Here is a 27,585-nt window from a genome sequence, read left to right as displayed (position 1 = left end):
CAAAAAATGACACGATACGTTATTTACAATTCATTTCTATTGGACACAAAATAATCTGAAACACAACCAAAACAAACAGCAAATGCATCCAACAAATTTGTAGAGTCACAAGCTTGATGTAGACGTTGTGTGCTATGAATATGGGACCAAAGGGAATTTGTCCCAATACTTTTGCTACAATAAAATGGGGGGACTATGTACAAAAAGTGCTGTTATTTCCCGATATGGATCGAAATACCCTCAAATTAAAGCTGACAGTCTGCACAACAAAACATGTGTCACTGTCCCAATACTTTTGGAGCTCACTGTACTTATCTACCATTTTTTATAGCACTTCACAATGTTGTGGCCCATTATCACCCCAAATGTGTTGCGTTGTTATCAGAAGTCTTATGTCATTATCGTGTGCGGCCATGAGAGATGTTGGTGGATGAGGAGCTTAAAAGAAAGTTAAAACAAAGGTATGCACTTCCAGAGGGAGGATAATGCAGTGAATTTGGTCCAAAAGTTGAACTCGACTTTCAATATTATTGCCACATTATCACTACTCTCACTGTTATTCGGGAAGTGAGTCCTGTGCCTGTGACTTTCTTTCAAATTCCTCCCTTGAAATGGAAAGTCCATTGGCTATCAGCCAGTCTGCTATTAACAGATGACACCACTCGAATCCTCAAGAACACAACACAGATTCCAATAGTACTAAACACTATCTAGCTTCTCGTTTGCATTTAAATATATGAGTCTTTGAGTAAATTAATGGCTATTCATGAACATAATAAACATAATTACTTAAGAAAAGGGGATATTGTGAAGTGTATTGAGGGAGGTGGTCTGAATGATAAATAACATGCTACTCTCTATCAACAGGAAAACAACTGGATACATTATACTGGTGAAGTGGTATGATGGAGGATAGTAGCTACTGTTTACTGAACAGATGAGAGGATAGGTTGGCAAAATCGTATTATAATTGGGCCTCTATAGGTGATTCAGAATTTTACACACACACACACAGACCCACACGCGCACACACACACACACACAGGATAGTAGCTACTGTTTACTGAAAAGATGAGAGGATAGGTTGGCAAAATCGTATTATAATTGGGCCTCTATAGGTGATTCAGAATTTTACACACACACACACAGACCCACACGCGCACACACACACACACACACATGATAGTAGCTACTGTTTACTGAAAAGATGAGAGGATAGGTTGGCAAAATTGTATTATAATTGGGCCTCTATAGGTGATTCAGAATTTTACACACACACGCGCACACACACACGCGCACACAGGATAGTAGCTACTGTTTACTGAAAAGATGAGAGGATAGGTTGGCAAAATCGTATTATAATTGGGCCTCTATAGGTGATTCAGAATTTTACACACACACACACACACACACACACACACACACACACACACACACACACACACACACACACACACACACACACACACACACACACACACACACACACACACACACACACGAATATCCGCCAGGGCATATATTTATAAAGGTTTTATTACTATTAGTTAGTCTGTCTTGTACAACTTTGCAGCTAAAAGCAGAATGACAGTATACAGACAAAAGAAACATGACATAAAAGTTTAAGAAAAAATGACGATATGGAGAATAAAGTCTCTAGTCTTGTCGTATAACTGAAAAACACGATAGAATACTGAGTCCCCAAAAATATGTGTGTAAATGTGTTATAAACAATGTAGCAAGAAAATGTACAGAAAGAGATTCAAACAAACCAGGAGGAAACAGCCATCATATTCAGGTGGACATCAGTCACAAATTGTACAGCACTATGACAATCATTTTTGACAGGCATGTACTAAAAAGCAGCAGAATATTGTTTTTTTGGTCCATAACAGGTTACTGCATTGCATTGCATTCCAGGTCAATTGAACTCTTGCTGGTGACTGGACAGCTGCCGCCAGCTTACATAATGGTTACTTGGATCAACTGTAGCAGGAGGAGAAACACTTGACATGAGTATCATCTTCCACAAAAAAAGCTTCTCAGTGGTGATTACTTATTCATATTCTGTTCTTCTTTAGGTAGAGATAGACGTAATCACTGTGGCTAAAGACAAAGCTTCAAAGCTTGATAACTCTGCCAGAGCAAACTCACCTGACTGAAGGAGAAACTGGCTACCTCACAGTCTGTTGCAGCATCACAGGTGAAATGAGTCGGGATTTAAAGCGACCTGGAGCAGGAGAACAAAAACGATATACAAATCTCACTGTGTTCTATTTGTTTATAGATCATTGCAACACTGATCATAATAATAATACATTGTATTCATAAAGCACTTGTTCTCAAGGCACTATGCAACATTGTAGATTGTAAAACATTGTAACATATACATTGTAAACATTGTAAAACAACACATTTTAATGCACCTATTTGGTGTACAATATGTGACTATATATATATATATATATATACAGTGGGGAGAACAAGTATTTGATACACTGCCGATTTTGCAGGTTTTCCTACTTACAAAGCATGTAGAGGTCTGTAATTTTTATCATAGATACGCTTCAACTGTCAGAGACGGAATCTAAAACAAAAATCCAGAAAATCACATTGTATGATTTTTAAGTAATTAATTTGCATTTTATTGCATGACATAAGTATTTGAAAACCTACCAACCAGTAAGAATTCCGGCTCTCACAGACCTGTTAGTTTTTCTTTAAGAAGCTCTCCTGTTCTCCACTCATTACCTGTATTAACTGCACCTGTTTGAACTCGTTACCTGTATAAAAGACACCTGTCCACACACTCAATCAAACAGACTCCAACCTCTCCACAATGGCCAAGACCAGAGAGCTGTGTAAGGACATCAGGGATAAAATTGTAGACCTGCACAAGGCTGGGATGGGCTACAGGACAATAGGCAAGCAGCTTGGTGAGAAGGCAACAACTGTTGGCGCAATTATTAGAAAATGGAAGAAGTTCAAGATGACGGTCAATCACCCTCGGTCTGGGGCTCCATGCAAGATCTCACCTCGTGGGGCATCAATGATCATGAGGAAGGTGAGGGATCAGCCCAGAACTACACAGCAGGACCTGGTCAATGACCTGAAGAGAGCTGGGACCACAGTCTCAAAGAAAACCATTAGAAACACACTACGTCGTCATGGATTAAAATCCTGCAGTGCACGCAAGGTCCCCCTGCTCAAGCCAGCGCATGTCCAGGCCCGTCTGAAGTTTGCCAATGACCATCTGGATGATCCAGAGGAGGAATGGGAGAAGGTCATGTGGTCTGATGAGACAAAAATAGAGCTTTTTGGTCAAAACTCCACTCGTCATGTTTGGAGGAAGAAGAAGAACACCATCCCAACCGTGAAGCATGGCGATGGAAATCTTTGGGGATGCTTTTCTCCAAAGGGGACAGGACGACTGCACCGTATTGAGGATCAGGATCAGGATGGATGGGGCCATGTATCGCGAGATCTTGGCCAACAACCTCCTTCCCTCAGTAAGAGCGTTGAAGATGGGTCGTGGCTGGGTCTTCCAGCATGACAACGACCCGAAACACACAGCCAGGGCAACTAAGGAGTGGCTCCGTAAGAAGCATCTCAAGGTCCTGGAGTGGCCTGCCAGTCTCCAGACCTGAACCCAATAGAAAATCTTTGGAGGGAACTGAAAGTCCGTATTGCCCAGCGACAGCCCCGAAACCTGAAGGATCTGGAGAAGGTCTGTATGGAGGAATGGGCCAAAATCCCTGCTGCAGTGTGTGCGAACTTGGTCAAGAACTACAGGAAACGTATGATCTCTGTAAGTGCAAACAAAGGTTTCTTTACCAAATATTAAGTTCTGCTTTTCTGATTTATCAAATACTTATGTCATACAATGTGATTTTTCTCGATTTTTGTTTTAGATTCCGTCTCTCACAGTCGAAGTGTACCTATGATAGGAAAACCTGCAAAATCGGCAGTGTATCAAATACTTGTTCTCCCCACTGTATATATATTTAGATGTAGTAGATTGATTGGAAAGTCAGGAATTTGTTATATAGTGAGTAAAGAGTTACCCTTCAGGATCTTGAGCCTTGTGAGAATGGCCATAAAGTCATCGTATTTGATCCCTCCACCAGAGCTGTACCGGTCCCATAGTGTTTTGAACGTTTCATCGTCCAAACTGAGATCTATATGACAGAGGATTTTTATCATTTACTTTTTTTATCTGCAAATATACTCTACCAAGAGTTCAGTTTCACTATCAGGTCAGGATGTTCACAATCAAAACCAAATCATTGTGTCGTAAATTAAGAGAAAATCAACAAAACATACAGTGGCAAGAAAAAGTATGTGAACCCTTTGGAATTACCTGGATTTCTGCATAAATTGGTCATCAAATTTGATCTGATCTTCATCTAAGTCACAACAATAGACAAACATAGTGATCTTAAACTAATAACACACAAATTATTGGATTTTTCTTGTCTATATTGAATACATAATTTAAACATTCACGGTGTAGGTTGGAAAAAGTATGTGAACCCCTAGGCTAATGACTTCTCCAAAAGCTAATTGGAGTCAGGAGTCAGCTAACCTGGAGTCCAATCAATGAGACAAGGTTGGAGATGTTGGTTAGAGCTACCTTGCAGCTATAAAAAACTATAAAAAAACACTCACAAAATTTGAGTTTGCTATTCACAAGAAGCATTGCCTGATGTGAACCATGCCTCGAACAAAAGAGATCTCAGAAGACTTAAGATTAAGAATTGTTGACTTGCATAAAGCTGGAAAGGGTTACAAAAGTATTTCTAAAAGCCTTGATATTCATCCATCCACCGTAAGACAAATTGTCTATAAATTGAGAAATTTCAGCACTGTTGCTACTCTCCCTAGGAGTAGCCGTCCTGCAAAGATGACTGCAAGAGCACAGCGCAGAATGCTCAATGAGGTTAAGAAGAATCCTAGAGTGTCAGCTAAAGATGTACAGAAATCTCTGGAACATGCTAACATCTCTTTGACAAGTCTACGATATGTAAAACACTAAACAAGAATGGTGTTCATGGGAGGACACCACAGAAGAAGCCACTGCTGTCCAAAAAAAACATTGCTGCACGTCTGAAGTTTGCAAAAGTGCACCGGGATGTCCCACAGTGCTACTGGCAAAATATTCTGTGGACAGATGAAACTATAATTGAGTTGTTTGGAAGGAACACACAACACTGGAGAGAAAAAGGCACAGCACACCAACATCAAAACCTCATCACAACTGTAAAGTATGGTGGAGGGAGCATCATGGTTTGGGGCTGCTTTGCTGCCTCAGGGCCTGGACAATTTTCTATCACCAACGGAAAAATGAATTCCCAAGTTTATCAAGACATTTTGCAGGAGAATGTTAGGCTATCTGTCCGCCAATTGAAGCTCAACAGAAGTTGGGTGATGCAACAGGTCAACGACCCAAAACACAGAAGTAAATCAACAACAATGGCTTCAACAGAAGAAAATACACCTTCTGGAGTGGCACAGTCAGAGTCCTGACCTCAACCCAATTGAAATGCTGTGATATGACCTCAAGAGAGCGGTTCACACCAGACATCCCAAGAATATTGCTGAACTAAAACAGTTTTGTAAAGAGGAATGGTTCAACATTCTTCCTGACCGTTGTGCAGGTCTGATCCGCAACTACAGAAAACGTTAGGTTGAGGTTATTGCTGCCAAAGGAGGGTCAACCAGTTATTAAATCCAAGGGTTCACATACTTTTCCCACCCTGCACTGTGAATGCTTATATGGTGTGTTCAATAAAGACATAAAGACGTATAATTCTTTGTGTGTTATTAGTTTAAGCAGACTGTGTTTGTCTATTGTTGTGACCTAGACGAAGATCAGATCAAATTTGATGACCAATTTATGCAGAAATCCAGGTATTTCCAAAGGGTTCACATACTTTTTCTTGCCACTGTAAATACATCCTTTGATCATAACCGTGATACATGACTAACCACGGACATCAAGCGCATTCTTCATCTGGTATTCTGTGACGAACCCTGGGTTCTGCCACTCATAGGACTCTGAGTACTCTCTCTTGGTAACAGACACATAGTTCTTTAGGCTGTGGAATTCTTTCACATCCAGTTTGCCTGATTTGTCTTTCTGAAAGGAGCTGGTTAAGGAGAAAGGATTGATGGCTGATACAGTATTGAAACCATTGTCAACCAAGGAGCCTACTGGGGCCTCAGTGGATCCACAATATAGCTCAGGAAGTAGTAAATAAATACAAAGTATTGTCAGGAAGCACAAAAAAAGGGTTTCGGGGGAAGAAATATTAATGAATAAACTCATATAAAAGTGAACTCAAAACAGAAACAGGTGAAGGATACATCTTCTAGAGCCAACAATATGTGGGCAGTTTGAAGACTTAGTGCTACAATTGAAGTAGACAAGAATATACATGTATAAATGAAATACACACATACATCATATATAATGCTTTAAATTCAAGAAACCACAACTAACATTGGTCCCGAACAGAGTGACCAAGTTCATTCAGCTTGACCAGGAGTTCCTCAGCCGTGAGTTGCTGTGGAGACCAAAACACACAAGCATTTGATAGGATAACGGTAATATTCTCCAAATTCCACTTGCCACCTATCCACCTAGTCCCACTTCACTTAATACATTCCTCATTAAACACATTATAGGTATCATTCACTTGCTACATATAAATATTTACTCTTCAGTCATCTGAGAAAAATATTTTAAACACACCTCGGGATTACTGTCCCCCTGTGAAAAGAAGTAGACAATGTTTAAGAGTAAATTGTTTTGTACACATCTCAAACAGTACTGAAATTAGCTTTTGTAACCTTTTTTTGGTTAAGGTGACAATACCGCTAACATGCACCCTGCTGGGTCTGTAGAAAAATAATGAAAGCCAAATCATTGTTGCAGTCATTACTGGCCCATGTACTTTTTCCAATGTATTACTGAATTAAACAACTTGGAGAAACTACTGATTTATTAAAAGTGGTGACTTAATAAGGGTTAAAAAATGACAAGAGTATCGGTACCTACTCTCACGCATGACTCCTCTGGAAAGGATTCACAGCTCAGATCATCAGGCCAGGACATCCCAAACGTATTCAACACACTGTCACACCCCAGTTTGGCTCTCTCACAAAGGGATCTGCAAGGGCGCTGCACCTCCCCTTCCACACACTGGGGAGCGTAGACAGAACACAGAAAGAAGCGGATATCCACAGAACAAGTCAATTTCAATACATACTCCATTCGAGCCATTTTAACGGCCGCCTCCGCCTGTTTTTTGTGCCCCAGCAGATTTGGCATGGCCGTCAGGTTGTAGGAGATGCCCTGGCACAGTGGCATGGTGATTGTCTGGCAGGGGCCCTCAGGGGACGGAGCACTGGTCACGCCAAACTGAAAAGGAAACAACAAAATACCTCATATTCACCAATCACCAATAATTATTATTCAAGGATGTTTACCTTTATTTCACCAGGCAAAACTGATTGAGGTTTCCTTTCTTTCCTTCCCTCGCCAAACATTTTGATGTTGACAATTTATGTTTAAAGGGGCACTTTACCCTTTTGAAACATCTAATTTATCATCTGGTGTGCATCATGTGACTTTGACCAACTGTGAGCAGGCAAAGGAAACTGAAACACATTTTCCTAACCTTTGCCTGCCCTGATCATAGTTGTTTAAATAACGATGCAGTGTAGTGGTGTGCTGGTTGGAGCCTGGTATTGAATCTGTAAGTTGATACACTATGTATACAAAAGTATGTGGACACCCCTTCAAAATAGTGGATTTAGCTATTTCAGATACACCAATTGCTGACAAGTGTATAAAATTGAGCACACAGCCATGCCATCTCCATAGACAAACATTGGCAGTAGAATGGCCTTACTGAAGAGCTCAGTGACCTTCAACGTGTCACCGTCATAGGATGCTACCTTTCCAACAAGTCAGTTCGTCAAATTTCTGCCCTGCTAGAGCTGCCTCAGTCAACTGCAAGTGCTGTTATTGTGAAGTGGAAACTTCTAGAAGCAGCAACAAAGGCTCAGCCACAAAGTGGTAGTCCACACAAGCTCACAGAATGGGACTCCAAGTGCTGAAGCTTGAAACACGTAAAAATCATCTGTCCTCAAAGAACGGGACTCTGAGTGCTGAAGTGCAACGTCAGCACAAGAACTGTTCATTCGGGGCTTCATGAAATGGGTTTGCATGGCCGCACACAAGCCTAAGATCAGCATGCGCAATGCCAAGCGTCGGCTGGAGTGGTGAAAAGCTTACTGCCATTGGACTCTGGAGCAGTGGAAACTCGTCTGTGGAGTGATGAATCACGCTTCACAATCTGTCAGTCCAACAGATGAATCTGGGTTTGGCGGATACCAGGAGAATGCTACCTGCTCCAATACATAGTGCCAACTGTAAAGTTTGGTGGAGGAGGAATAATGGTCTGGGGCTGTTTTTCATGATTTGGGCTAGGCCCCTTAGTGAACGGAAATCTTAACGCTACAGAATATAATTAGTTGTAAATGAGAACTTGTTCTCAACTAGCCTACCTGGTTAAATTTAGGTGAAATTTAAATTTAAAAAAATTCTAGACAATTCTGTGCTTCCAACTTTATGACAACAACATGACAATGCCCCTGTGCACAAAGCGAAGTCCATACAGAAATGGTTTGTCGAGATTGGTGTGGAAGCACTTGACTGGCCTGCACAGAGCCCTGACCTCAACCCCATTGAACACCTTTGGGATGAATTGGAACGTCGACTGCGAGCAAGGCCTAATCGCCCAACGTCAGTGCCCGACCTCACTAATGCTCTTGTGGCTGAATGGAAGCAAGTCCCTGTAACAATGTTCCAACATCTAGTGGAAAACCTTCCCAGAAGAGTGAAGGCTGTTATAGCAGCAAAGGGGGGACCAACTCCATATTAATGCCCACGATTTTGGAATGAGATACTAAACGAGCAGGTGTCCACATACTTTTGGTCATGTAGTGTACATGCTGGAAAGTGACTTACATGTTCACAAGATTCCGTTGTGAGGGTGTCACACTCCAACTGACTGGGCCACTGAAAACCAAACTTGTTCATTAGCCCCTCACAGTCCTTTCTGGCTAGCTCACACAGAGCTCTGCAGGGTGGGCGGGCTTTCCCTGAAACACACTCTGAAGTGTAGACGGAGCACAGGAAGGCCTGAAGGTGAGGAGAACACTGCACCTTTACCAGAGGGTAAAACTGATTCAATTCTAAACCAGCGACCTCCTGTGTGGAGTGGTTTAATAGGTTGGGCATTACAGTGTCCTTGTAGGGCAGGTCCTTGCAGAGAGGGATGATGATTGGCTCACAGGTTCCTGCAGGGTTTGGTGCAGGGATACTCTCTTGGCCCTGAAAGCAATGAACATCATTTTGTCATATGCTATATGCATTATGGCGAGGAATGACACAACACCTGGGAAGGTTTTCAGTTATAGAACCAGAATTATACTTCAAAAATCAACTTCCTGCTAATCTAAGCAGGACAGCCTACAGGCATACAGCAGTCCTGAATCAGATCTGTCCCTATAATGATAAGATGAACACCTCCTAAGGCTACTTACGTTGGCACAGGATTGTTTGGGGTAAGCCTCACATCTGATCTTCTCTGGCCAGTTTAGACCCTTCTCTCTCAGAAAAAGCTCACATTCATTCTTCACCCTCTCACAGAGCCAACTGCAGGGTGGAATCTTGTCATCCAACACACACTCAGGTGAAACAACGCCACATAGGAAAACTGTGACCTCTGGAGAGCAGCCCGTCTTCACGATCTTACGAAGCTGCCTCAGGTTGTAGTCCCTGGTTTGGTGGGTTGGATTGATGGTCGTGTTGTAACCAACATCTTGACAAAAGTCCACGGTCACTGGCTGGCAGGACTGCTTGCTGTGTCCAGTCTGCACAAAGAGCAACAATCTGAAGACCAACAGGACCCAAGTCTCCATGACCCTGTGCTGTAATAACAACGACAGTAGTAACTAACCTCAAAGTTTCCTAAATGCTGATCAAATTAATCCAAAATGGTTTGGAGAGCCGACCTATGATTATTTCTGGGGTGCACTGCTTTGCTGTAGAATATTCAAGTGGGTGTGTTTTCACTGTTTTGAGTCCAGACCTTTATTTATGCGAAACTCCACATCAGGAACTGATTATGATTGTGTCTCCTAGGACATTGAGTGCTAGCTTTTTGTGTGTTTTGTAATATCTGGAGAATAACTTGAATCAAGGAATCAAAACCACAAAAACACACAAACAGTAACAAAAGGATTACTTGCAATGTACTATTAACACAAGGCAAGCAATCATTATGTGCATTACACTGTTAGAACTGTGTTTGTGTTATGGATTCCTGTGAAATTCAGTTGAATCACTTCATGCAGCTCACTCTACCCATCCCCCAACCTGCCACTCAAATCTCAGTGACCTCAGTGACCAGGCCACTGATAGGTTGCTAGGGGGTTGCTAAGGGGCCTGACCACTGCCAGTCCTCCTTATTAAGCAATCTGCTTTAAAAACTACATCTCTCTGTTCCTGTTCTCTTTCATGAGTTACAGACATTTGTTTTGAATCATCTCTTGTTTTGTTGCTTATTTTTTTTATTTTTGTTTAAAAAATATAACATCTTTATTCCATATTTCATATTGTTGATTACATTTTGCTAGTTGTTTCGGATCAAAAAGAGGTGATTAACAAACATACAATACATTACATCACATTTACAGTACAAAACGATAGAGAATGATTATAAGGAATTGAAAAGTCAAGAATCCTCCATCCAGCTTATTTCATTTTCCCATTCATATAAATTAGATTTTTTCAAATGAAGCTGTATTTCTTTTAAAATTCAGATTAAGATATATAATGAACAAAAATATAAATGCAACATGTAAAGTGTTCGTCCCATGTTTCATGAGCTGAAATAAAATATCCCTGAAATGTTCCATACACACAAAAAGCTTTTCTCTCAAATGTTGTGCACAAATGTGTTTAAATCCCTGTTAGTGAGCATTTCTCCTTTGCCAAGATAATCCATCCACCTGACAAGTGTGGCATATCAAGAAGCTGATTAAACGACATGATCATTACACAGGTGCACCTTGTGCTTGGGACAATAAAAGGCAACTGTGCAGTTTTGTCACATAAAACAATACCACAGATGTCCCAAGTTGAGGGAGCGTGCAATTGACATGCCGACTGCAGGAATGTCCACCAGAGCGGTTGTCAGAGAATTGAATGCTAATTTCTCTACCATAAGCCGCCTCCAACGTCTTCTTAGAGAATTTGGCAGTACATCCAACGTAGCTCACAACCGCAGACCACATGTATGGCGTTGTGTGGGTAAGCGTTTTGCTGATGTCAACGTTGTGAACAGAGCGAGGTGGGGTTATGGGGTTATTTTATCAATGGCAATTTGAATGCACAGAGATACCATGATGAGATCCTGAGGTCCATTGTCGTGCCATTCATCCACCACCATCACCTCATGTTTCAGCATAATGCACTACCCCATGTCGCAAGGATTTGTACACAAGCTAAACACCTTCTTCGCCAGCTTTGAGTATAACACAGTGCCACCGACGCGGCCCGCTCCCAAGGACTGTGGGCTCTCGTTCTCCGTGGCCGACTTGAGTAAGACATTTAAGCGTGTTGACCCTCGCAAGGCTACTGGCTCAGACGGTATTCTTAGCCACTTCTCAGAGCATGCGCAGACCAGCTGGCTGGAGTTGTTACGGACATATTCAATCTCTCCCTATCCCAGTTTGCTGTCTCCACTTGCGTCAAGATGTTCACCATAGTTCCTGTACTCAAGAAAGCAAAGGTAACTGAACTAAATGACTATCGCCCCGTAGCACTCACTTCTGTCATCATGAAGTGCTTTGAGAGGCTATTTAAGGATCATATCACTTCCATCTTATCTGACACCCTAGACCCACTGTAATTTGCATACTGCCCCAATAGATCCACAGATGATGCAATTGCCATTGCCCTACACACTGCCCTATCCCATCTGGACAAGAGGAATACCTATGCACGATTGCTGTTCATTGACTACAGCTCAACCTTCAACACCATAGTACCCTCCAAGCTCATCATTAAACTCGGGGCCCAGGGTCTGAACCCCGCCCTGCGCAACTGGGTCCTGGAATTCCTGATAGGCCGCCCCCAGGTGGTGAAGGTAGGAAACAACACCTCCACTACGCTTATCCTCAACACAGGGGTGCTCAGCCCCCTCCTGTACTCCCTGTTCAACCATGACTCCATGGCAACGCACGCCTCTAACTCAATCATCAAGTTTGCAGACGACACAATAGTATTAGGCCTGATTACAACAATGACGAGACAGCCTACAGGGAGGAGGTGAGGGTCCTAGCGGAGTGGTGCCAGGAAAATAACCTCTCCCTCCACAAAACGAAGGAGCTGATCGTGAACTTCAGGAGACAACAGAGAGAGCACGCCCCTATTCACAACGATGGGACGGCAGTGGAGAAGACAGTGTGGTGAAGAAGGCGCAACAGCGCCTCTTCAACCTCAGGAGGCTGAAGAAATTCGGCTTGGCCTCTAAGGCCCTCACAAACTTTTATAGATGTACAATTGAGAGCATCCTGTCGGACTGTATCACCGCCTTGTACGACAACTGCACTGCCGCAACCACAGGGCTCTCCAGAGGATGGTACGGTCTACCCAGTGGCGATTTTAGCATATCAATTTTGGTGGGGCAAAAAAAATTATAAATAAATGTATGCATGCCAGCAAAGGCACTACACAACACTAAACAATACATTAATTGTACTATAACGGTGACAAACGGTGCCCACAAGGTGTTAGGACCTACATAAAGCTGTCCCAAAAGCAGTCCTAACACCTTACCACTGCTACACCTGGCTTTCAGCGGAGCCTTGTCTGGCAGCAAAACAGTTCATTCAGCCTCATTTACTGCCTTTTTAAAAAACATAGCTGATATGGCAGACTTGTTAAAAAATGGTGGTTTCTACTGACAATTGAGAAGTACAAACTATGACATAAGGGAAGGACAATCCGTAATTTCAATTGAGACATTAATGAGCGAACTAGAACGGATGTTGTCAATATAACTATTTGTTCAGCACTTTTGAAATGTACAGCGATAGAATTCAGAACATGGGCTGTTCTTACTGTATTCTCCCTGTACACCAAGTCAGAACCGTAGGATAAATAACGGGGCCATATAAGCAGACAATGAAAGCTCTTACAATATTCGATGATTACATTTCTCTAAAACAGGCTATAGGCTACATGTGCACGTGCACCACCAAGTCAGAACAGTAGGCAAAAGAGGGGAAAAGGGATCAAATTATTAGCGCGAGGCACATGGGCTACTAACAGCTTACTACACAACATAGACAACATACACAACATTAGTATTACTTTCTTAGCTACAGTATGCATATCTCCCTGGCATATTACATAATTTATGCAGCAGCATACAATACATTTTTGGACTCATCTTGTTGTGCTCACTTCCTTCCAAACCACTCAATGTTGAATTTGCAATTTACAACTTGTTGTGTAATGTTTATATCCAATGGCCGATAAGCACCGATTCGTTTTATCTATAATTTCTCCTCATTATTTCTCTTCATATGGCAAGGGTTGAAAAGGATTTGCCAGTAGATTGTCGACTTGATTCATGATGACTTCTAGCTAAGATTTTGAAAGTATGATGTTGACATGATCAGTCCAATCAAAGCTACTATACATATAACGAGATTTGACGTCATGTTATCTGTGGCCAATGACCTTGAGCCTTCTTGGATGGGCAATTCTAATGTATCTCTATATCAATACCCAAAGGGCTAGAATTTTCGTGGTCTCCCCTTAGACTATGCGGTGGCGTAGTTTCCTCATGAGTGACAGAACACTGATCCAATCACGGCGCAAAGCTCCGAATTTTCTGCTGGCTTGCCCCACCACCACAGAGAGCACTGAGCTGGGCTGAAACACCTGTATTTTGGAGCTGCCTTACTCAAGAAAACAAAAAAGAGGCCGTGTTTGTATGCAGCTTTATTAACTCAATGATTTATATATATTTTTAATTGTTTGCAAACTGATATGTGACACATACTAATGCCAAAATAACATTTAAAACAGGCAAGCCCCAAAAAATCTAAATGACTGGTCGCCACTGGGTATGTCCAACGCATCACCGCGGACACTGCCTGCCCTGCAGGACACCTACAGCACCCGATGTAACAGGAAGACCAAGAAGATCATCAAGGACATCAACCACTCGAGCCACTACCTGTTCACCCCGTTATCATCCAGAAGGCGAGGTCAGTACAGGTGCATCAAAGCTGGGACCAAGAGACTGAAAAACAGCTTCTACAGTATCTCAAGGCCATCACACTGTTAAATAGCCATGACTAGCCGGCTACCACCCGGTTACTCAACCCTGCACCTTAAGAGGCTGCTGCCCTACAGTACTACATAGACATGGAATCACTGGTCACTTTAAATTGAACACTAGTCACTTTAATGTTTAAATACTGTTGAACTCATTTCATATACTGTATTCTACTGTATTTTAGTCAATGCCACTCAGACATTGCTCATCTTAGTATTTATATATTTCTTAATTCCATTCTTTTACATTTGTGTGTATTATTGTGAATTGTTAGATACTAATGCACTGTTGTAGCTAGTAACACAAGCATTTCGCTACACCCGCAATAACGTCTGCTAAAGATGTGTATGTGACCAACAAAATTTGATCATCCTTGGAAGCTGAAAATGTCAATTTTTTTCCAATGGTCTGCATACACACCAGACATGTTACCCATTGAACGTGTTTGGGATGTTCTGGATCGACGTGTACAACAGCGTGTTCCGGTTTCCGCCGATATCCAGGAACTTCGCACAGCCATCCAAGAAGAGCGGGACAATATTCCACAATCAACAGACTGATCAACTGTATGCGAAGGAGATGTGCTGCGCTGCACACCAGAAACTGACAGGTTCTGGTCCATGCCCCTACCTTCTTTTGAAGGTATCTGTGACCAACAGATGCATATCTGTATTCCCAGTCATGTGAAATCCATAGATTAGGGCCTAATGATTTCCTTACATGAACTGAAACTGGGTAAAATCTTTGAAATTGTTGCATGTTGCATTTATAGTTTTGTTCAGTGTAATTTAAATATTTCCGTGTAGGCCTATCTAAATACTTACATTTTTTTTTTTTTTATCCTGTTATTCTTGACTTCATAATTTCCAACAAGTCAATGTCAGTTCAATATAATTTTGAGTTCACATATTTCAAACTTCAATTCATTTATCATATCTTTGTTTTCTAGACATTTCACATTAAGGGCCATCATTGGGAGGTAGGGATGGAGGGGAAGAGGGGCAGGGTATTCACTGCACTTTCATCGGTATCGTCTCTCTCATGTTCTCTTTCAGCCTCGCTCTCACTGCTGTCACTCTTCACCGTCGCTTGGGATGAAGTTGGAAGACTGGTGGGTGACGTCTACTTCAGCGCTCTGGACGACCTTACTAGTTCCATTTCTTTCTTATGCCATCTCGACTCTCTCTCTCCCGGGCTCACTCTGTCACAGCTCCTGGAGAAGCAGCGGTGACGGCACACAGTGCCACAGCGCGAGTTGTAGTCTTACTGACAGTCTATGGTGCTGGGTCTAATGCTGCGGGCTCACTTTCTCAAGCCTTGGATTAGAGGCTGGACCTCTTCTTACCATGCCCGCGTAGGACACTGGACATTGGAAGGTGTGACCTTCACCTCCACATAGGCTGTACATGGCTTCTTCAGTAAAGTATTTTGCTTTGCGGCCCAGTCCAGCGCATTGCCAACATTATGACAATCTCTGACCTGATGGTCCAGACTGACAGATGTAGCAGAGATGGGTCTGACCTTGATAACTGACTTTCCCAATGTAGGGACCCATTGCATTTGAGTTAAGGATCTGTACTAGAAATCTGCTGATTTTCCACAAATGTACCTTCTGACCCCATACCAGATCCCAAACTTGTCTAGTGGCTTGAAGACAGGTTGTATAATTTCACAGTACAGGTTTAGGAAAAGCTCTACATCTTGGTCTGCAATTTCTCCTGTAAAGAACAAAAATGGTCTTTACATCTAGCTCAATGGAGGACCCAGTCTTTCCACTTTGGATGTGAGGAGTGGGCAGACTGGACCTCCAGGAAACGACAGATTGGAGGTTCTGCCTGCTCAAGTCATTGCCTCAGTCTCTCTCCAAGTGGACAAGAGTGACGGTCAGAAGTGAGTGATGTTGACATTTTAGAAACCATAAAATCACTCAAGTTAAATCAATTATTTTCTTGATTCATACCTTGTTCTAGTACTCTTGTTATCCCATGGAGAGTGCATGTGGACCTAGTGTGAAATTCTGATAATGCTCACTAGATTTTATTGAACTGTCACCAAGACCTACGAAGAAAACAGATCAGAGGTGTATTCCACATATATGGTCGTGTTTATTACACACAGACAAGATTACTCCCAGCTATATTTAGGGATATCTTGATGAATATTAGACATTCAGTGACATAACATACAGAACATGCAGTGGTGACACGGGTTTATAGGCACACCTAGTGGTTAAAGTTGGCTAATATTCCAGTTTCCCAAGGTAATGTTACGATTTTATACTAACTTCCTATTTCAAAACCATTCATGTGGAATGTGACAATTAGGTTTTAGTCATGTTTGTATAAAAGCAATCAAAAAAGCAAGTGATTTGTGAGTATCAAAAATACATGTCAGAATAAATTTACACATGCTAAATTGTAAATATTATGGGAGTTAAGAGGTAGTCCCTCATTTTTTTCTGCTCTGTCTCTTCATGTGCTCATTGTGCACTGGATGAACTGAGAGAGAGAAAGAGTGATTATAATACTTTACATTTAAGGGGCCATTTACAGTAAGTGCGTACAACAAGGAAGAGGATCTGAAAAAATGTTGTAAGAGATTTGAAAGACTTACATCATCGTATGGAAATGTGGCCATTCCCTGTCCAGCTTGGTCCCGCTTTCGGAACAGATCTGTAGCAAACATACAGAGATAAACTATTACTAAACAACCACACATACAATAGTCATACTGATAATGGACAAGTGATCAAAACAGTTCACTCACCAGTCAGGGTTCTGAGTTTCACACAACAAGCTACGTAGTCATCAAAGGTGATCTTCCCCTGAGAACTGAATCTCTTGATGATGCCGTTCATGGCTTGTGGGCTCAGTCTGTAGCCTGTAACACACAAACATACATGTCAAATGAACATTTCGCTCTCATATTGACTTTCGGTCATCACTTATTGTGTATACACATAAACGAATACACCCTTTGTGCTTGTACGTACCCATGGAAGTAACTGCCTGGTGCATCTCCTGGGGGTCCACGGTCCCACTCTGGTCACGGTCAATGGACATGAAGTGCTGCTTCCAGCCATTGAGCACGGTCCACAGCTCCTTGAACTCATTGAAGCCCATAGTACATGACATGTCTCTCTGAGGGGTCGCTTCAGTCAAGGAACAGCAGTGACCTCAACCTTACCTCAAACATGAATATAGACGGCTAAAAGTTTCCTGAATAATTTCAATATTTAGATTGTTGTCCTGATATATCTAGTTGTTTTTTCCCAATCAAGAAAAATCCATGGAACAGTCATACAATGTGAGAGGACTTTCTGCAAACTCTTAATGCACAACAGTCACTTACACATATTTCATCTCATATTATTGTACTGGTAGCTAGTGGGACCATAGTATTTTAAAAACCTGTGTGTGTACTGACTGGTTAGTCAAGGATACATCCAGCATGTTGATCATCAGTCTGCAGGTCTCCAGGTTAAAAGCTGTCAGAGATAAGATAAGTTAATCAAACCACAGTCATCTCTTCATACAGTGTAAAGAATAGAATAAAACAAAATACTGCATTGAAGTGGCTGGGAGTTTGCGGTTCCCGTCGGTCTTGTACATGGTGTCACGCTTACGTTTGTAGCCACCAGAGAAGTTAGCCTGTGTGAGGCATTGCTGGAGCTCTTCTGCTGATATGTGCCCATCCTTCCAACGTCAAAAGATAGAGGGGAACAAATACTTATTGAGACCGAAACAATGCTATACATTTTTAGACGACAGTAAGCTGTTTTGACTGTGTTGAGGCTAGCAGATAGCTCAATATGTCAAGCTGTACATCTTATTACCTGGCCTGCAACAGCAGCAAAATATCCATAGAGAGGGTCTTGCTGCTGACCAGGGTATCCTCCAAAGCCAGGGCCACCAGGAGGGTGGCCACCAGCAGGGGCACCTCCATACTGCAAGGCAGACAGAATGATTTATAGAGAGAGAGAGAAACAGTAAACACCATAAGGTTACTATGAAACAGTTAGTGACAACATAGGTCAAGTGCCATGAAAGTGTCCAAAGTTGAACATCCCAATGACTCACTCTGAGCCACCTAACCAATAGTCTATAGAACACAATGATGTCTCAAATCAGTGCAAGATGCTGAGAATTATTTCATATAGATTATTTATTCCAATCAGTAAGAGTGTCAAACTGTACTTTGGCCAGCAACACCAGGACAGTGAGTCCCAGCTATGTGAACCTGACCACTCCCAGGGTTGGGTGAACTGAGTTAATTCTAAACCAGTATTTCTATAGACCTATACACTACTGAACTTTTTATACAAAGTATAGGCCCTATAATCCATCATAGTAGAGCTAACATTTGCACTTCATGTTATCTTTTGATCAGCTCAGATTGTTACATTGTAAGAATGTCTCGGTTGTATCCAACAATCCTCTTCACTTCGGGAACAACAGGCCTCCCTGGAGGCTAAAACGCATAAATCATAAAAGCTCTGCTACGGCTTGTCAATGGTAGAGATTCGTTGGCAGGGAGGCCTACAAATTGTATTAGATACAACAAATACTCTACTGTATTCGGAAAACACTGTGCAATATACGCTTGTTATATTACGTCGATTTGCAGTTCTACTTCCGGACAACTAAACGGTCCTGCCGATACCCATTTATTTTTATATTTGTGTAGAAGACACTTGTCTGTAAGATCTTACCCCTCCTGGGTATCCGCCTGCGGGAGCACCATATCCAGGATAACTCATTTCTATGAATGAAAAGAATAACACTGTGATACCAACTGGCAATAAAGTAAAACTTCCCTGACTTGCCCTTCTTGACACACAAGGGGAGTGTCGGATGTCCTGCTTTTATGTTTCCTTCACGCTCATCACCTCAACGCACTAGTCCCTGATTGGCCTTGCATTAACATGTGACCATCTGCCTGCCAATCATGTGACAATAATACTTGTCAACGAAGATAAATGCAACGCTGACTAATAAAGTAATACTATGGATAGTAGTAGTACTTATAGTAATAGATTTGCATATAGATTTTTCTCACATTTTTAAACAAGTGAATTTTATGCCAAATTGTGAGTTGTCTCAATTGTTACTGTGTCTTACTATTGTGCTAAACATTACTTTCACCAGGCCAGCCATTGCATTGTGTATTGTCTTTTGTGTATATATTATGTGTGAGTGTGCATGTTCCTAATGATACTGCACAGCATTAACTGTCCCACAGGCTAATAATGTTGTATTGTATTTGTGTTGTATTGTAATACAGTAAGACCACCAAGAGTCATCATTACATCATTACACAAGATCAGAAACACTCTCGTCTCAGAACCATTAGGGTGCACTTCCTTTCTGGACAGGAAACGCTGAATCGTGCCTCCACTGAAAAGCTGTTCTGCGGCTGACAGGATCATAGGGCACTGCTGCGGAGCCGATGCAGCTCCAGTCCATGGACAAATCTGGCTCATCTCTAGCCTATAGACCTGCCATTATCGACTAGGGAATCAAACACGCAAAGTGATTCTTCTTTGCCTTGGTATACAGTAGAAGCCCTGACTGAGATGTATGGACAGAACCCTAACTGGTTGTGGCCGAACGGGGCGCCTCTACGCCACCAAGGGCACCTGGGCAGACTTGGCTCAGCAACCCTGAGGCAATGGGAGGATGAGGAAGAAGGAAAAGAGGAAGAACATGCTATTTGGACCAGGGAGCATCCAGCAATCTGTTGCTATACTACAAGTAAGAGTGAGGTGTATGAGGTAACTGTGAGAGAATATTGCAGGCTCATTGCAAAATAGTACAGGGGAATCTTTCATTGCTTGTCTGTTTCAACCCTGTTTTTCCTGTTTTAGGTTTGTTTTCAAGTGGCATGCCTTGTTGTCTTGGGGTAAACAGGGTTTATGCTGGTTTGTATCAATTAACATTATGTTTTCCCAATGCTGCTATTCTGGTTTTGCTTACCTACCACTCCCTCAGTGCTTGCCAGTGTGGCCAGATGACTTGTGACTAAGAGCCTTGCCCAAACTCAGCAGGCCCATTGGCAGGCCAAAGAGACAGCAGGACCAAACACGTGATACAACGACAGACCGCAACAGAACAGCACCCAACCTTCCATCCTACCTTACTTCATCCCTTCTCACCACACCTCACTGTTATCACTCCTCCATCTCATCCCTTCCCCTCCTCTCTCAGCCTTCTATCTCCTCTCCTTGCATCTTTCTCCACGTTTCAGTCTTCATCTCCCCTATTCCCATTTCTTTGTATGCTCATTAAAGTGCAATCGAACATATAGACATAATGCCATTTGCTTGGTTTCTCCATTCACATGAATCCCTTTAGACATCATTAGTGGTATGAACAGAATATATTTTTGTCAAATGTTCTTAGGTTCTCTCCTTCTCTCCTCTGTCCCCTGTGTCTTCAGATGGCCATGGCCTCACCCAAGAGTGTGTTCAGAACCACTGGGGCTGGGCTGGTACCGAGAGTCCCTTTGGCCCTGTCCACACAGACCTAGTTAGCATCCAACGCCAGAGTGACACAGGGCTAGATGCCTCTGAAATGTGGATGGATGTCCCCCCACACCAGCCTTCCTTGGGTGGGGCTGATGGAGAAGAATCATCCCAGCATTGTTTAGACAGTCAATGGGGGAGCCACAGGACAGAGGGCCATGGCTGTGTTTGTGTGCATGGACCAAGTGAACCAGGAAGATGTTGCCACAGTTGGGCTGGTTCCCCTCTCTTCAATTTCGGAAGTAAGAGTATGTGTCTGTTTATGTGAAAGAGGGTAATTCTCTATGGTGATCCAGTATGGCTGCTATGTAGTATTTTTCTCTAATCAAATACTTCTGTTTCCCAGTGAGGAAGACAATAATGGTAGGAGTCGAGGTGGAAATAGTGGAGGAAGTAGCCTATGAGGACACAGAGACACTTGAAGTAATGTAAGTAGTTAAATGATTCAAGGTCATGGTTTATTTACACATTGCTGAAGCACATAAACAAAGTATGCAGTAGATAATGTTTGTATGTCTTTCTTTTTAGATCAGGAGTCTATCCAAATTATTTGATGGAAACCATATTGCTGCACGATGACCAGCTTTTCCCCACCTAAACCTGCATTCCTTCAAAAGTTGTTTGCAAGGGAACTTTCTGTGTTTTTAAATGTCAGCCTTGTCGTTTGAATGTATTTTAAATGTATTTAAATGTAGTTTAAATATTAAAATGTATTTTAAATACCATTTAAAGGCCTTTTATATGTCAGTGTTATGTAAGTGACGTTACATTAATTAAAAAAACATTTACCCAATAAAATAAGAAAACCTTTGCTTGTTGTCTTGATTTGAACTTCTAATGAAGATGTAGTGTATGTAACTTCCAAGACCTTCTGACAGTCTACACCTGCTTTGTCGTCCAGTGCTCCAGTATGGCACCCAGGTCTCACAGCCCACCAACACAACCAACTTGAGAAGATCCAACGACATGCAACCAAAATCATCATGGGCACCACCTACACCTTCTGCATGCAATGACCTGCGCTTGCAGTCCTTGGAGTCCCACCGCACCCACCACTGCAGATCCTTTGTCCAGAAGCTCGCAAAATCCCAGCAACAAATAACGTTAGCTGCCTCAGACGATAGGACATGTCAGTGTCAGATCTACCCATCGAGTCCTTCCCCCTATTCGGACTGACAGATACTACAACAGCCCAATGCCTTACTTTGTGAAGCTGTTTAACTGTAATATTGTATACTACATCTCATATGTTGTATTTGATTTACTTACTTACGTAGGCCTACGTATGCTGCAATTCAGCTTTTAGCGGCAAATGTATACAATTAAAAACTAAACCTTACATTTATTTTTATTCTTCAATTACCACGAATGCACCTCAGTTGGGCTTACGTCATCTACATGCGCCACACTGCCTACGCTTTTAAAATGCGACAGTGGTGCTGAACAGCGTTCGAAAATCTGCATATATGGGTTGGAGTAAAATATAAGGAATCCCCTTTTAATGTAAACACTATTTAGATTTTACCTGACTATGACATGTGCGACTCACCAGAAAATCACCAGGCTCGTCTGCGAAGTTTGGAAGAGTTGACGGAGTTCACCGAGAACTGCCAGAGACAACTGAATGAGCTGTTCGAGACGCTGGGATGGAGACAGGACCAGGACAACTGCTCAGTTCAGGTAGGTCAGGAAGCTAGTTAGCTATATTTATTCAACTGCTCAGATACGATGGGTGGTTCTCCTAGCCCTGAAAGCGCGGCGTTCTTTATAGGACTAGTTCACCCCATAATCAATGTTTTCATTACGTTACCTGAGCTAATATCCATATATCCATATTTAAAATGTGCACCATCTGTTGTGTATGTGTAGCTAGCTAGATATGAGGCCTCCAAATAAATGGGAAAAGCCTAGATGATGGGCGATTCATTACGTCTCTGTATACATGACATGCATGCTACAACAAGTAGAGATGAGATTATAACTTGTAAATGACCTTCCACAGGAGCCGATGGAGGTGTGCCCCTATGACCCGAACCACAGAGTGCCAAGCAGGAGCATGGAGAGACACAAAGCCACTTGCCAACTCAGCCAGATTGGATACTCCCATGAGGAACAGGTTAAAGAGCTATACAGTATCACATACTCACACACATACTCGACTGAAATATCAACTGAGCCATCAACACTTTCTGGTGTAGCTTGTCATTAGGGTAAGGAGTTTTTCCTGACCATAGGGCCAGACCTAGAAAAACTGGACCCTATAACTAGAGCGGACCAAAGTGGTGAGGTCAAATGATCAGGAAAAACTCTCCATCCTAATTATACAACAACCTTATCTGTTATTATGTTCTTAAAAGCTTTTATAAAAAAGTAAAATTCCTTTCCCAAGGCTGAGATGTATGACCACTCTCTGTGTTATGAGAATACCAGCATTACCAGCTTCACAATGGGTGAGTGTCACACTATTCCACTGCAAAGTGAATCTCAACTTAATGTAGTAGTCAAAATTCCCTGGACTGACCCTGGGTTGGGGAAGCCCACTGCTTGTCTCACATCTTTCTTTGTGTTTTGCCTCACCTGTAGACAAACACACACAGCAACAAGTGATTATTCAAGCAAGAGCAAGTGCACCGCCAATTAGGACAGAGGGACTGTACAGCCAAAGTAAGATCTTTACACCCTTACATTAGTGTTAGGTCACTGATCAAACCCTATGCTTGTATTCATGGCCATCAGCATTAGTTCGACTCTGTGGTAGACATGCCCCACAAAATATTTATGCTTTTATTCTGGAGAAGCAATTAATGGTCATTTCACCAAAGAGCAACCAATGCTTAGATAATTTTTTACCAAGCTCGTACGTCTTCAGTGCCTTGCCCATGTCTAAAAAGGTCTCAATTAACATGCATTAATTCATTATAAACACTGCTAAATATGGTGGCTATGGTTTTTTATTTTATGATATAGTTTCTTTGAGTTTGTCATCTGTACTTGTTCTGTGTTTTGTTTTCAGTGACAGGGGTGAGTAATTACAGGAGGTTCTTCCCTCGTTCAGGCTTACTGATTACGTGCAGTATCCTTTTAATGCCATATCCTTTCAAACATGCTGCCTCTGTTGGGGGCATTACACACACACGTTTTCCCTGTACGTGTTGGGGAAAGGCCTTTACTCTTTTTTTAAACCTTTCATACTGAAGGTGTGAGTGATCATCTCAATGTGTTCTTAAAAGCTTTTGAATTAAGGACTTCTCATGACTCTCTACTCTGTGTGAAACTGTTGTAGCATGTGAGTGTGTGTAAAGCCCTTTTCATTGTGCTGCAGGTGAATACTCCACAGACCCTTCAGAAGTTCCTCAGAACCAGAAGCGAGCTATCTGTGACCTTACTGTGGCAGACCGATTGGCTCTTTTTGATCACGTGACAAGAGAGGGCATCAAACAGAAGGATCAAGCTGTTGCAACCAACAATGAGGACCTTTATGTTGATTTGGTGGCCAAGCTCAAAAAGGGTAGGCCTATAAACATTAACTATTGAGATCAGTAGTGTGGTTTACGCCACTTTTCTTATGAATTGCTCCTCTAAATCCATTCCAGTGAGTCTGTTGTGTTTATTTTTGTTCTTTAGGTAACGATCAGAACGAGCACAAGTCTCACCTGGAGCTAATGGCTGAGATGAGGGACTACAAGAGACGGCGGCAGTCTTACAGAGCCAAGAACGTCCACAACACCAAGAAGTCCTACACTGAGGTGTGTGGGTGTGTGACTGTTTCAATAGAATGTTAATGGATGTACTTTACTTTGATGTGTGTGTGTGTTATATCTGGATATGTTTTTCATGAATCCTGCAGGTGATTCGGGAGGTGATTAATGTCCACTCTGTTGAACTGTCCAGTCAGTGGAAAGAGGAGGAGAGGAAGGAAGAGGTTAGAGAGTCCAAACACGGCCCTCACAGGTAATCCAACCATTGTCTTCTTACCTACATGATGGCTCATACAAAATCCAATTAGTACTGTAATACTTATTTAAGGAGCATTTAAAAAATAAAAATTGACTCCCCTGAACCGTTTGTCTCTCAGGAGAAGGTCTGAGGACAGGTGGTCTGCCTCCATAGAGTCCCGCCAATCTCACGTCAGCTCCAGGGATGGACACGTCTCCCACCACAAACGCCACATCAGTGAAGAGCGCAGAAAAGACCCCAGCCCAGAGCAGAGCCAGGGGCGCAGCCGAGAGAAGGAGCGCAAGAAGAAGAGAAAGAGGTGAGTCAGAGAGTAGTGGATTGACTGAATATTATTGTCTCATGCATTCAAATCTGACAGTGTTTAATTGTATGAAGTCACCATCAAGGCTGGTTGCAGACATTTAGTGGTTGATGAATGCCTTGGCTGTATACATGTTTGGTGAATTGAATGTGTGTGGACATTTACAGGGATTCCTGCTCGCCGGATGAGAGACCTCATGATCGAAAGAAGAAAAAGAAGAAGAAAAAGGAAGAGAAGTGATTTTCAAGTTTAGTACTTTGGCTTGGAAAACCAGAGATTGGGTCAAGGAGCCAACCACAGCTACGTTCCAATGTTCATAATAGCGTACCACTTAGAATGCACGCCTTTATACTAAGTGCCCAATTCATGGCTTCATACTAAGTGGTATGCATGTATAGAAATTGTAGTTTGACTCACAGACAAATCTTTCTTTAATGTAATCTAATGATGATATTTTAAAGCAACAGTGCAGCTTTAAACATTTGTCTTAAACTGAGAGGTTATTAAATGCCTGTTGTATTAGATTACAGAATGTAAATAAACTGTTAGAACACGATTCTCAGAATTCTGTTGTACATTCATAATTACCCCTGTATTTGATTCACTTCCAAAAAAACGGTTTGATGTTTAAAGTTAAAACAGCATTGTGTTTGAACTTTGAATAGGGAATAAAAGCTTCATATGTGTACTTTAATGATCATGGTCATAATCTGTGTAAAAGCTTTCGTGTGTATGATGGCCCTTATTTAGAAGTATTCAGAGAAAAGTCTTACTTCAGTAAGGTTACCTTTTCATTCTCACAAAAATGACTTATGTTGTTGTCACGAGAATTTTCAATCCCAATGATAACTAAACAATTATTTAAGCTTTGCCCAAACCCCAAGGTTTGTAAGACCCTGGGTTTAATAATAATTAGGCAAAGACTCAGTTTATGCAAAAGGTTGGTTCTTTATTCACGAGAACGTTCTGAAATCAAAAATGCAAACACAGTCTTTAACACACACAAACAAGTTCAAATCTTAAGCTACGCCTTGCTCAGACAGTCAGTGTTTTTCCACTACACAGATAAATTGTTTCTTTAATCTGCAACATGTTTCATAATCTTCTGCAAGCCTAACAGTTTCTTCACTCCACAGGTGGGGACAGAATGTCCTGTAATCATTTGTAATGAATGTCCTGTAATCATCCTCTTATCATTTGTTTCACACTTGCACCCTGCTTACATACTAAAAAGGAACAAAAGGTCCTTGTTCTAATTCTGACTAAAACTACACACATCATCAGATTATAGTTTTATGATTCTAATAAATTTCATACAATTATATGGTTTCAGGGTGGAATTCTTTAGTCATTACTTTAAACATATAAATTCCATTATCAGTTGTAAAGCCACAATTGCTTTAGAATTCATGGATTACTTCCTTTTAAACAATAGAACTGCATTAACAATTGTCAGTGTCTTTCCATGTTGCGACTAGAAAGGGTCAGAAATATCTACACATTTCTATCAGATATGTATATTAATGTAATCATTTAGGTGTAAATGGCCCCTCCCAGGCCAACCCTATTGGTTGAGACCCCTCAGGGCAGTTTGTGCATTTCTCAATGTACTGTATTGAATGTTGGACAGGAGTGTCCATAATTGGCACACTTTTACCAGCAGGTCAAAAGGTCAGGCCTGGGGTCAATGTGCATCTGCATTCTTTTAATGATGGGATAAAAATACTTTTCAATATCTGTCACAACACTATTCAATTGGTACTGAGGTTGATCACCTGTTAAGCCGTTACTTTAAATGGGTATTCAATTCATAATCAGAATGTCAATTGATTTTTTTTGTGAATGACTATAGATTGACCCTAACCTTAACTGTACTACTTGAACAGCTCCAAATGTCAATGTTTGAATGTTTTTAGTTATTGGGGTATTCACGACCTGCACAACTGTGTCAGTATACTGAAATGCTCACAACAAAATGGACCCTGCACTAGTCTCATCTGTTTTAAACCCTCCCTCTCTAATTCTGTATTTATCATATTCTCCTTACTCGCTCATCCCTCTCTTTTCTCTTCTGTCTGTGTCTCTGCCCCTGTGTGTATTTGGGGTTAAGGTTAGACTCAGGTATTTCTCACCCTGTCGAGGAGAAGAGGGAGCTGAGCCCGTGGCTGCCTGAGAACCTTATGGATCCCTGAGAGAGGGAGAGCAAGGGAGAGAGAGAGAGGAAGGGGGACCAGTGCTGTGAGTGGGGAGTGAGAATGCTGTAAGGAGCACAGTTCAGGGAGGAAATAAACTGGACTTTTCTGTCTTTCTTTTTTAAAAACCTGTGGACTATCCGATACGTTGAGTGAGGGTCTGGTCTCAGTGGATTAGACAGA

At 41.9% G+C, this 27,585-nt stretch overlaps 2 protein-coding genes across 5 annotated transcripts; one reads left to right on the top strand and one right to left on the bottom strand.

Annotated features, from left to right (window-relative positions):
* Positions 1-1,518: 1,518 nt before the first annotated feature.
* Positions 1,519-19,297, bottom strand: sri (sorcin). Of its 4 annotated transcripts, XM_038994404.1 has the most exons (17): positions 19,141-19,297; positions 18,265-18,375; positions 18,055-18,124; positions 17,873-17,916; positions 17,422-17,569; positions 17,196-17,309; positions 17,043-17,101; positions 9,616-10,002; positions 9,038-9,403; positions 7,061-7,423; positions 6,755-6,772; positions 6,503-6,566; positions 6,367-6,410; positions 5,989-6,139; positions 4,065-4,178; positions 2,155-2,230; positions 1,519-1,986 (listed from the first exon to the last, which is right to left on the bottom strand). In XM_038994404.1, exons 1-16 carry the CDS (start codon positions 19,186-19,188, stop codon positions 2,175-2,177), a joined length of 2,157 nt encoding a protein of 718 aa, XP_038850332.1. In that variant the 5' UTR covers positions 19,189-19,297; the 3' UTR covers positions 1,519-1,986; positions 2,155-2,174. The 4 variants fall into 4 exon arrangements, 3 of the variants coding, with proteins under 3 accessions (XP_038850332.1, XP_038850333.1, XP_038850335.1); XM_038994405.1 differs by lacking the exons at positions 5,989-6,139; positions 6,367-6,410; XR_005477012.1 differs by lacking the exons at positions 5,989-6,139; positions 6,367-6,410; positions 6,503-6,566; positions 6,755-6,772.
* Positions 19,298-22,385: 3,088 nt separating this feature from the next.
* On the top strand, positions 22,386-26,351 carry LOC120047638 (U11/U12 small nuclear ribonucleoprotein 48 kDa protein-like). Its single transcript, XM_038993184.1, has 9 exons — positions 22,386-22,632; positions 22,955-23,068; positions 23,342-23,402; positions 23,536-23,616; positions 24,275-24,460; positions 24,577-24,698; positions 24,800-24,903; positions 25,028-25,207; positions 25,378-26,351. The coding sequence occupies exons 1-9, from the start codon at positions 22,489-22,491 to the stop codon at positions 25,448-25,450; spliced, it is 1,065 nt and encodes a 354-aa protein (XP_038849112.1). The 5' UTR covers positions 22,386-22,488; the 3' UTR covers positions 25,451-26,351.
* Positions 26,352-27,585: the final 1,234 nt, after the last annotated feature.

This window comes from Salvelinus namaycush, chromosome 5 (assembly GCF_016432855.1).
Source record: "Salvelinus namaycush isolate Seneca chromosome 5, SaNama_1.0, whole genome shotgun sequence".
Lineage (NCBI taxonomy): Eukaryota > Metazoa > Chordata > Actinopteri > Salmoniformes > Salmonidae > Salvelinus > Salvelinus namaycush.
This window is presented reverse-complemented; position numbering and strand designations above follow the sequence as displayed.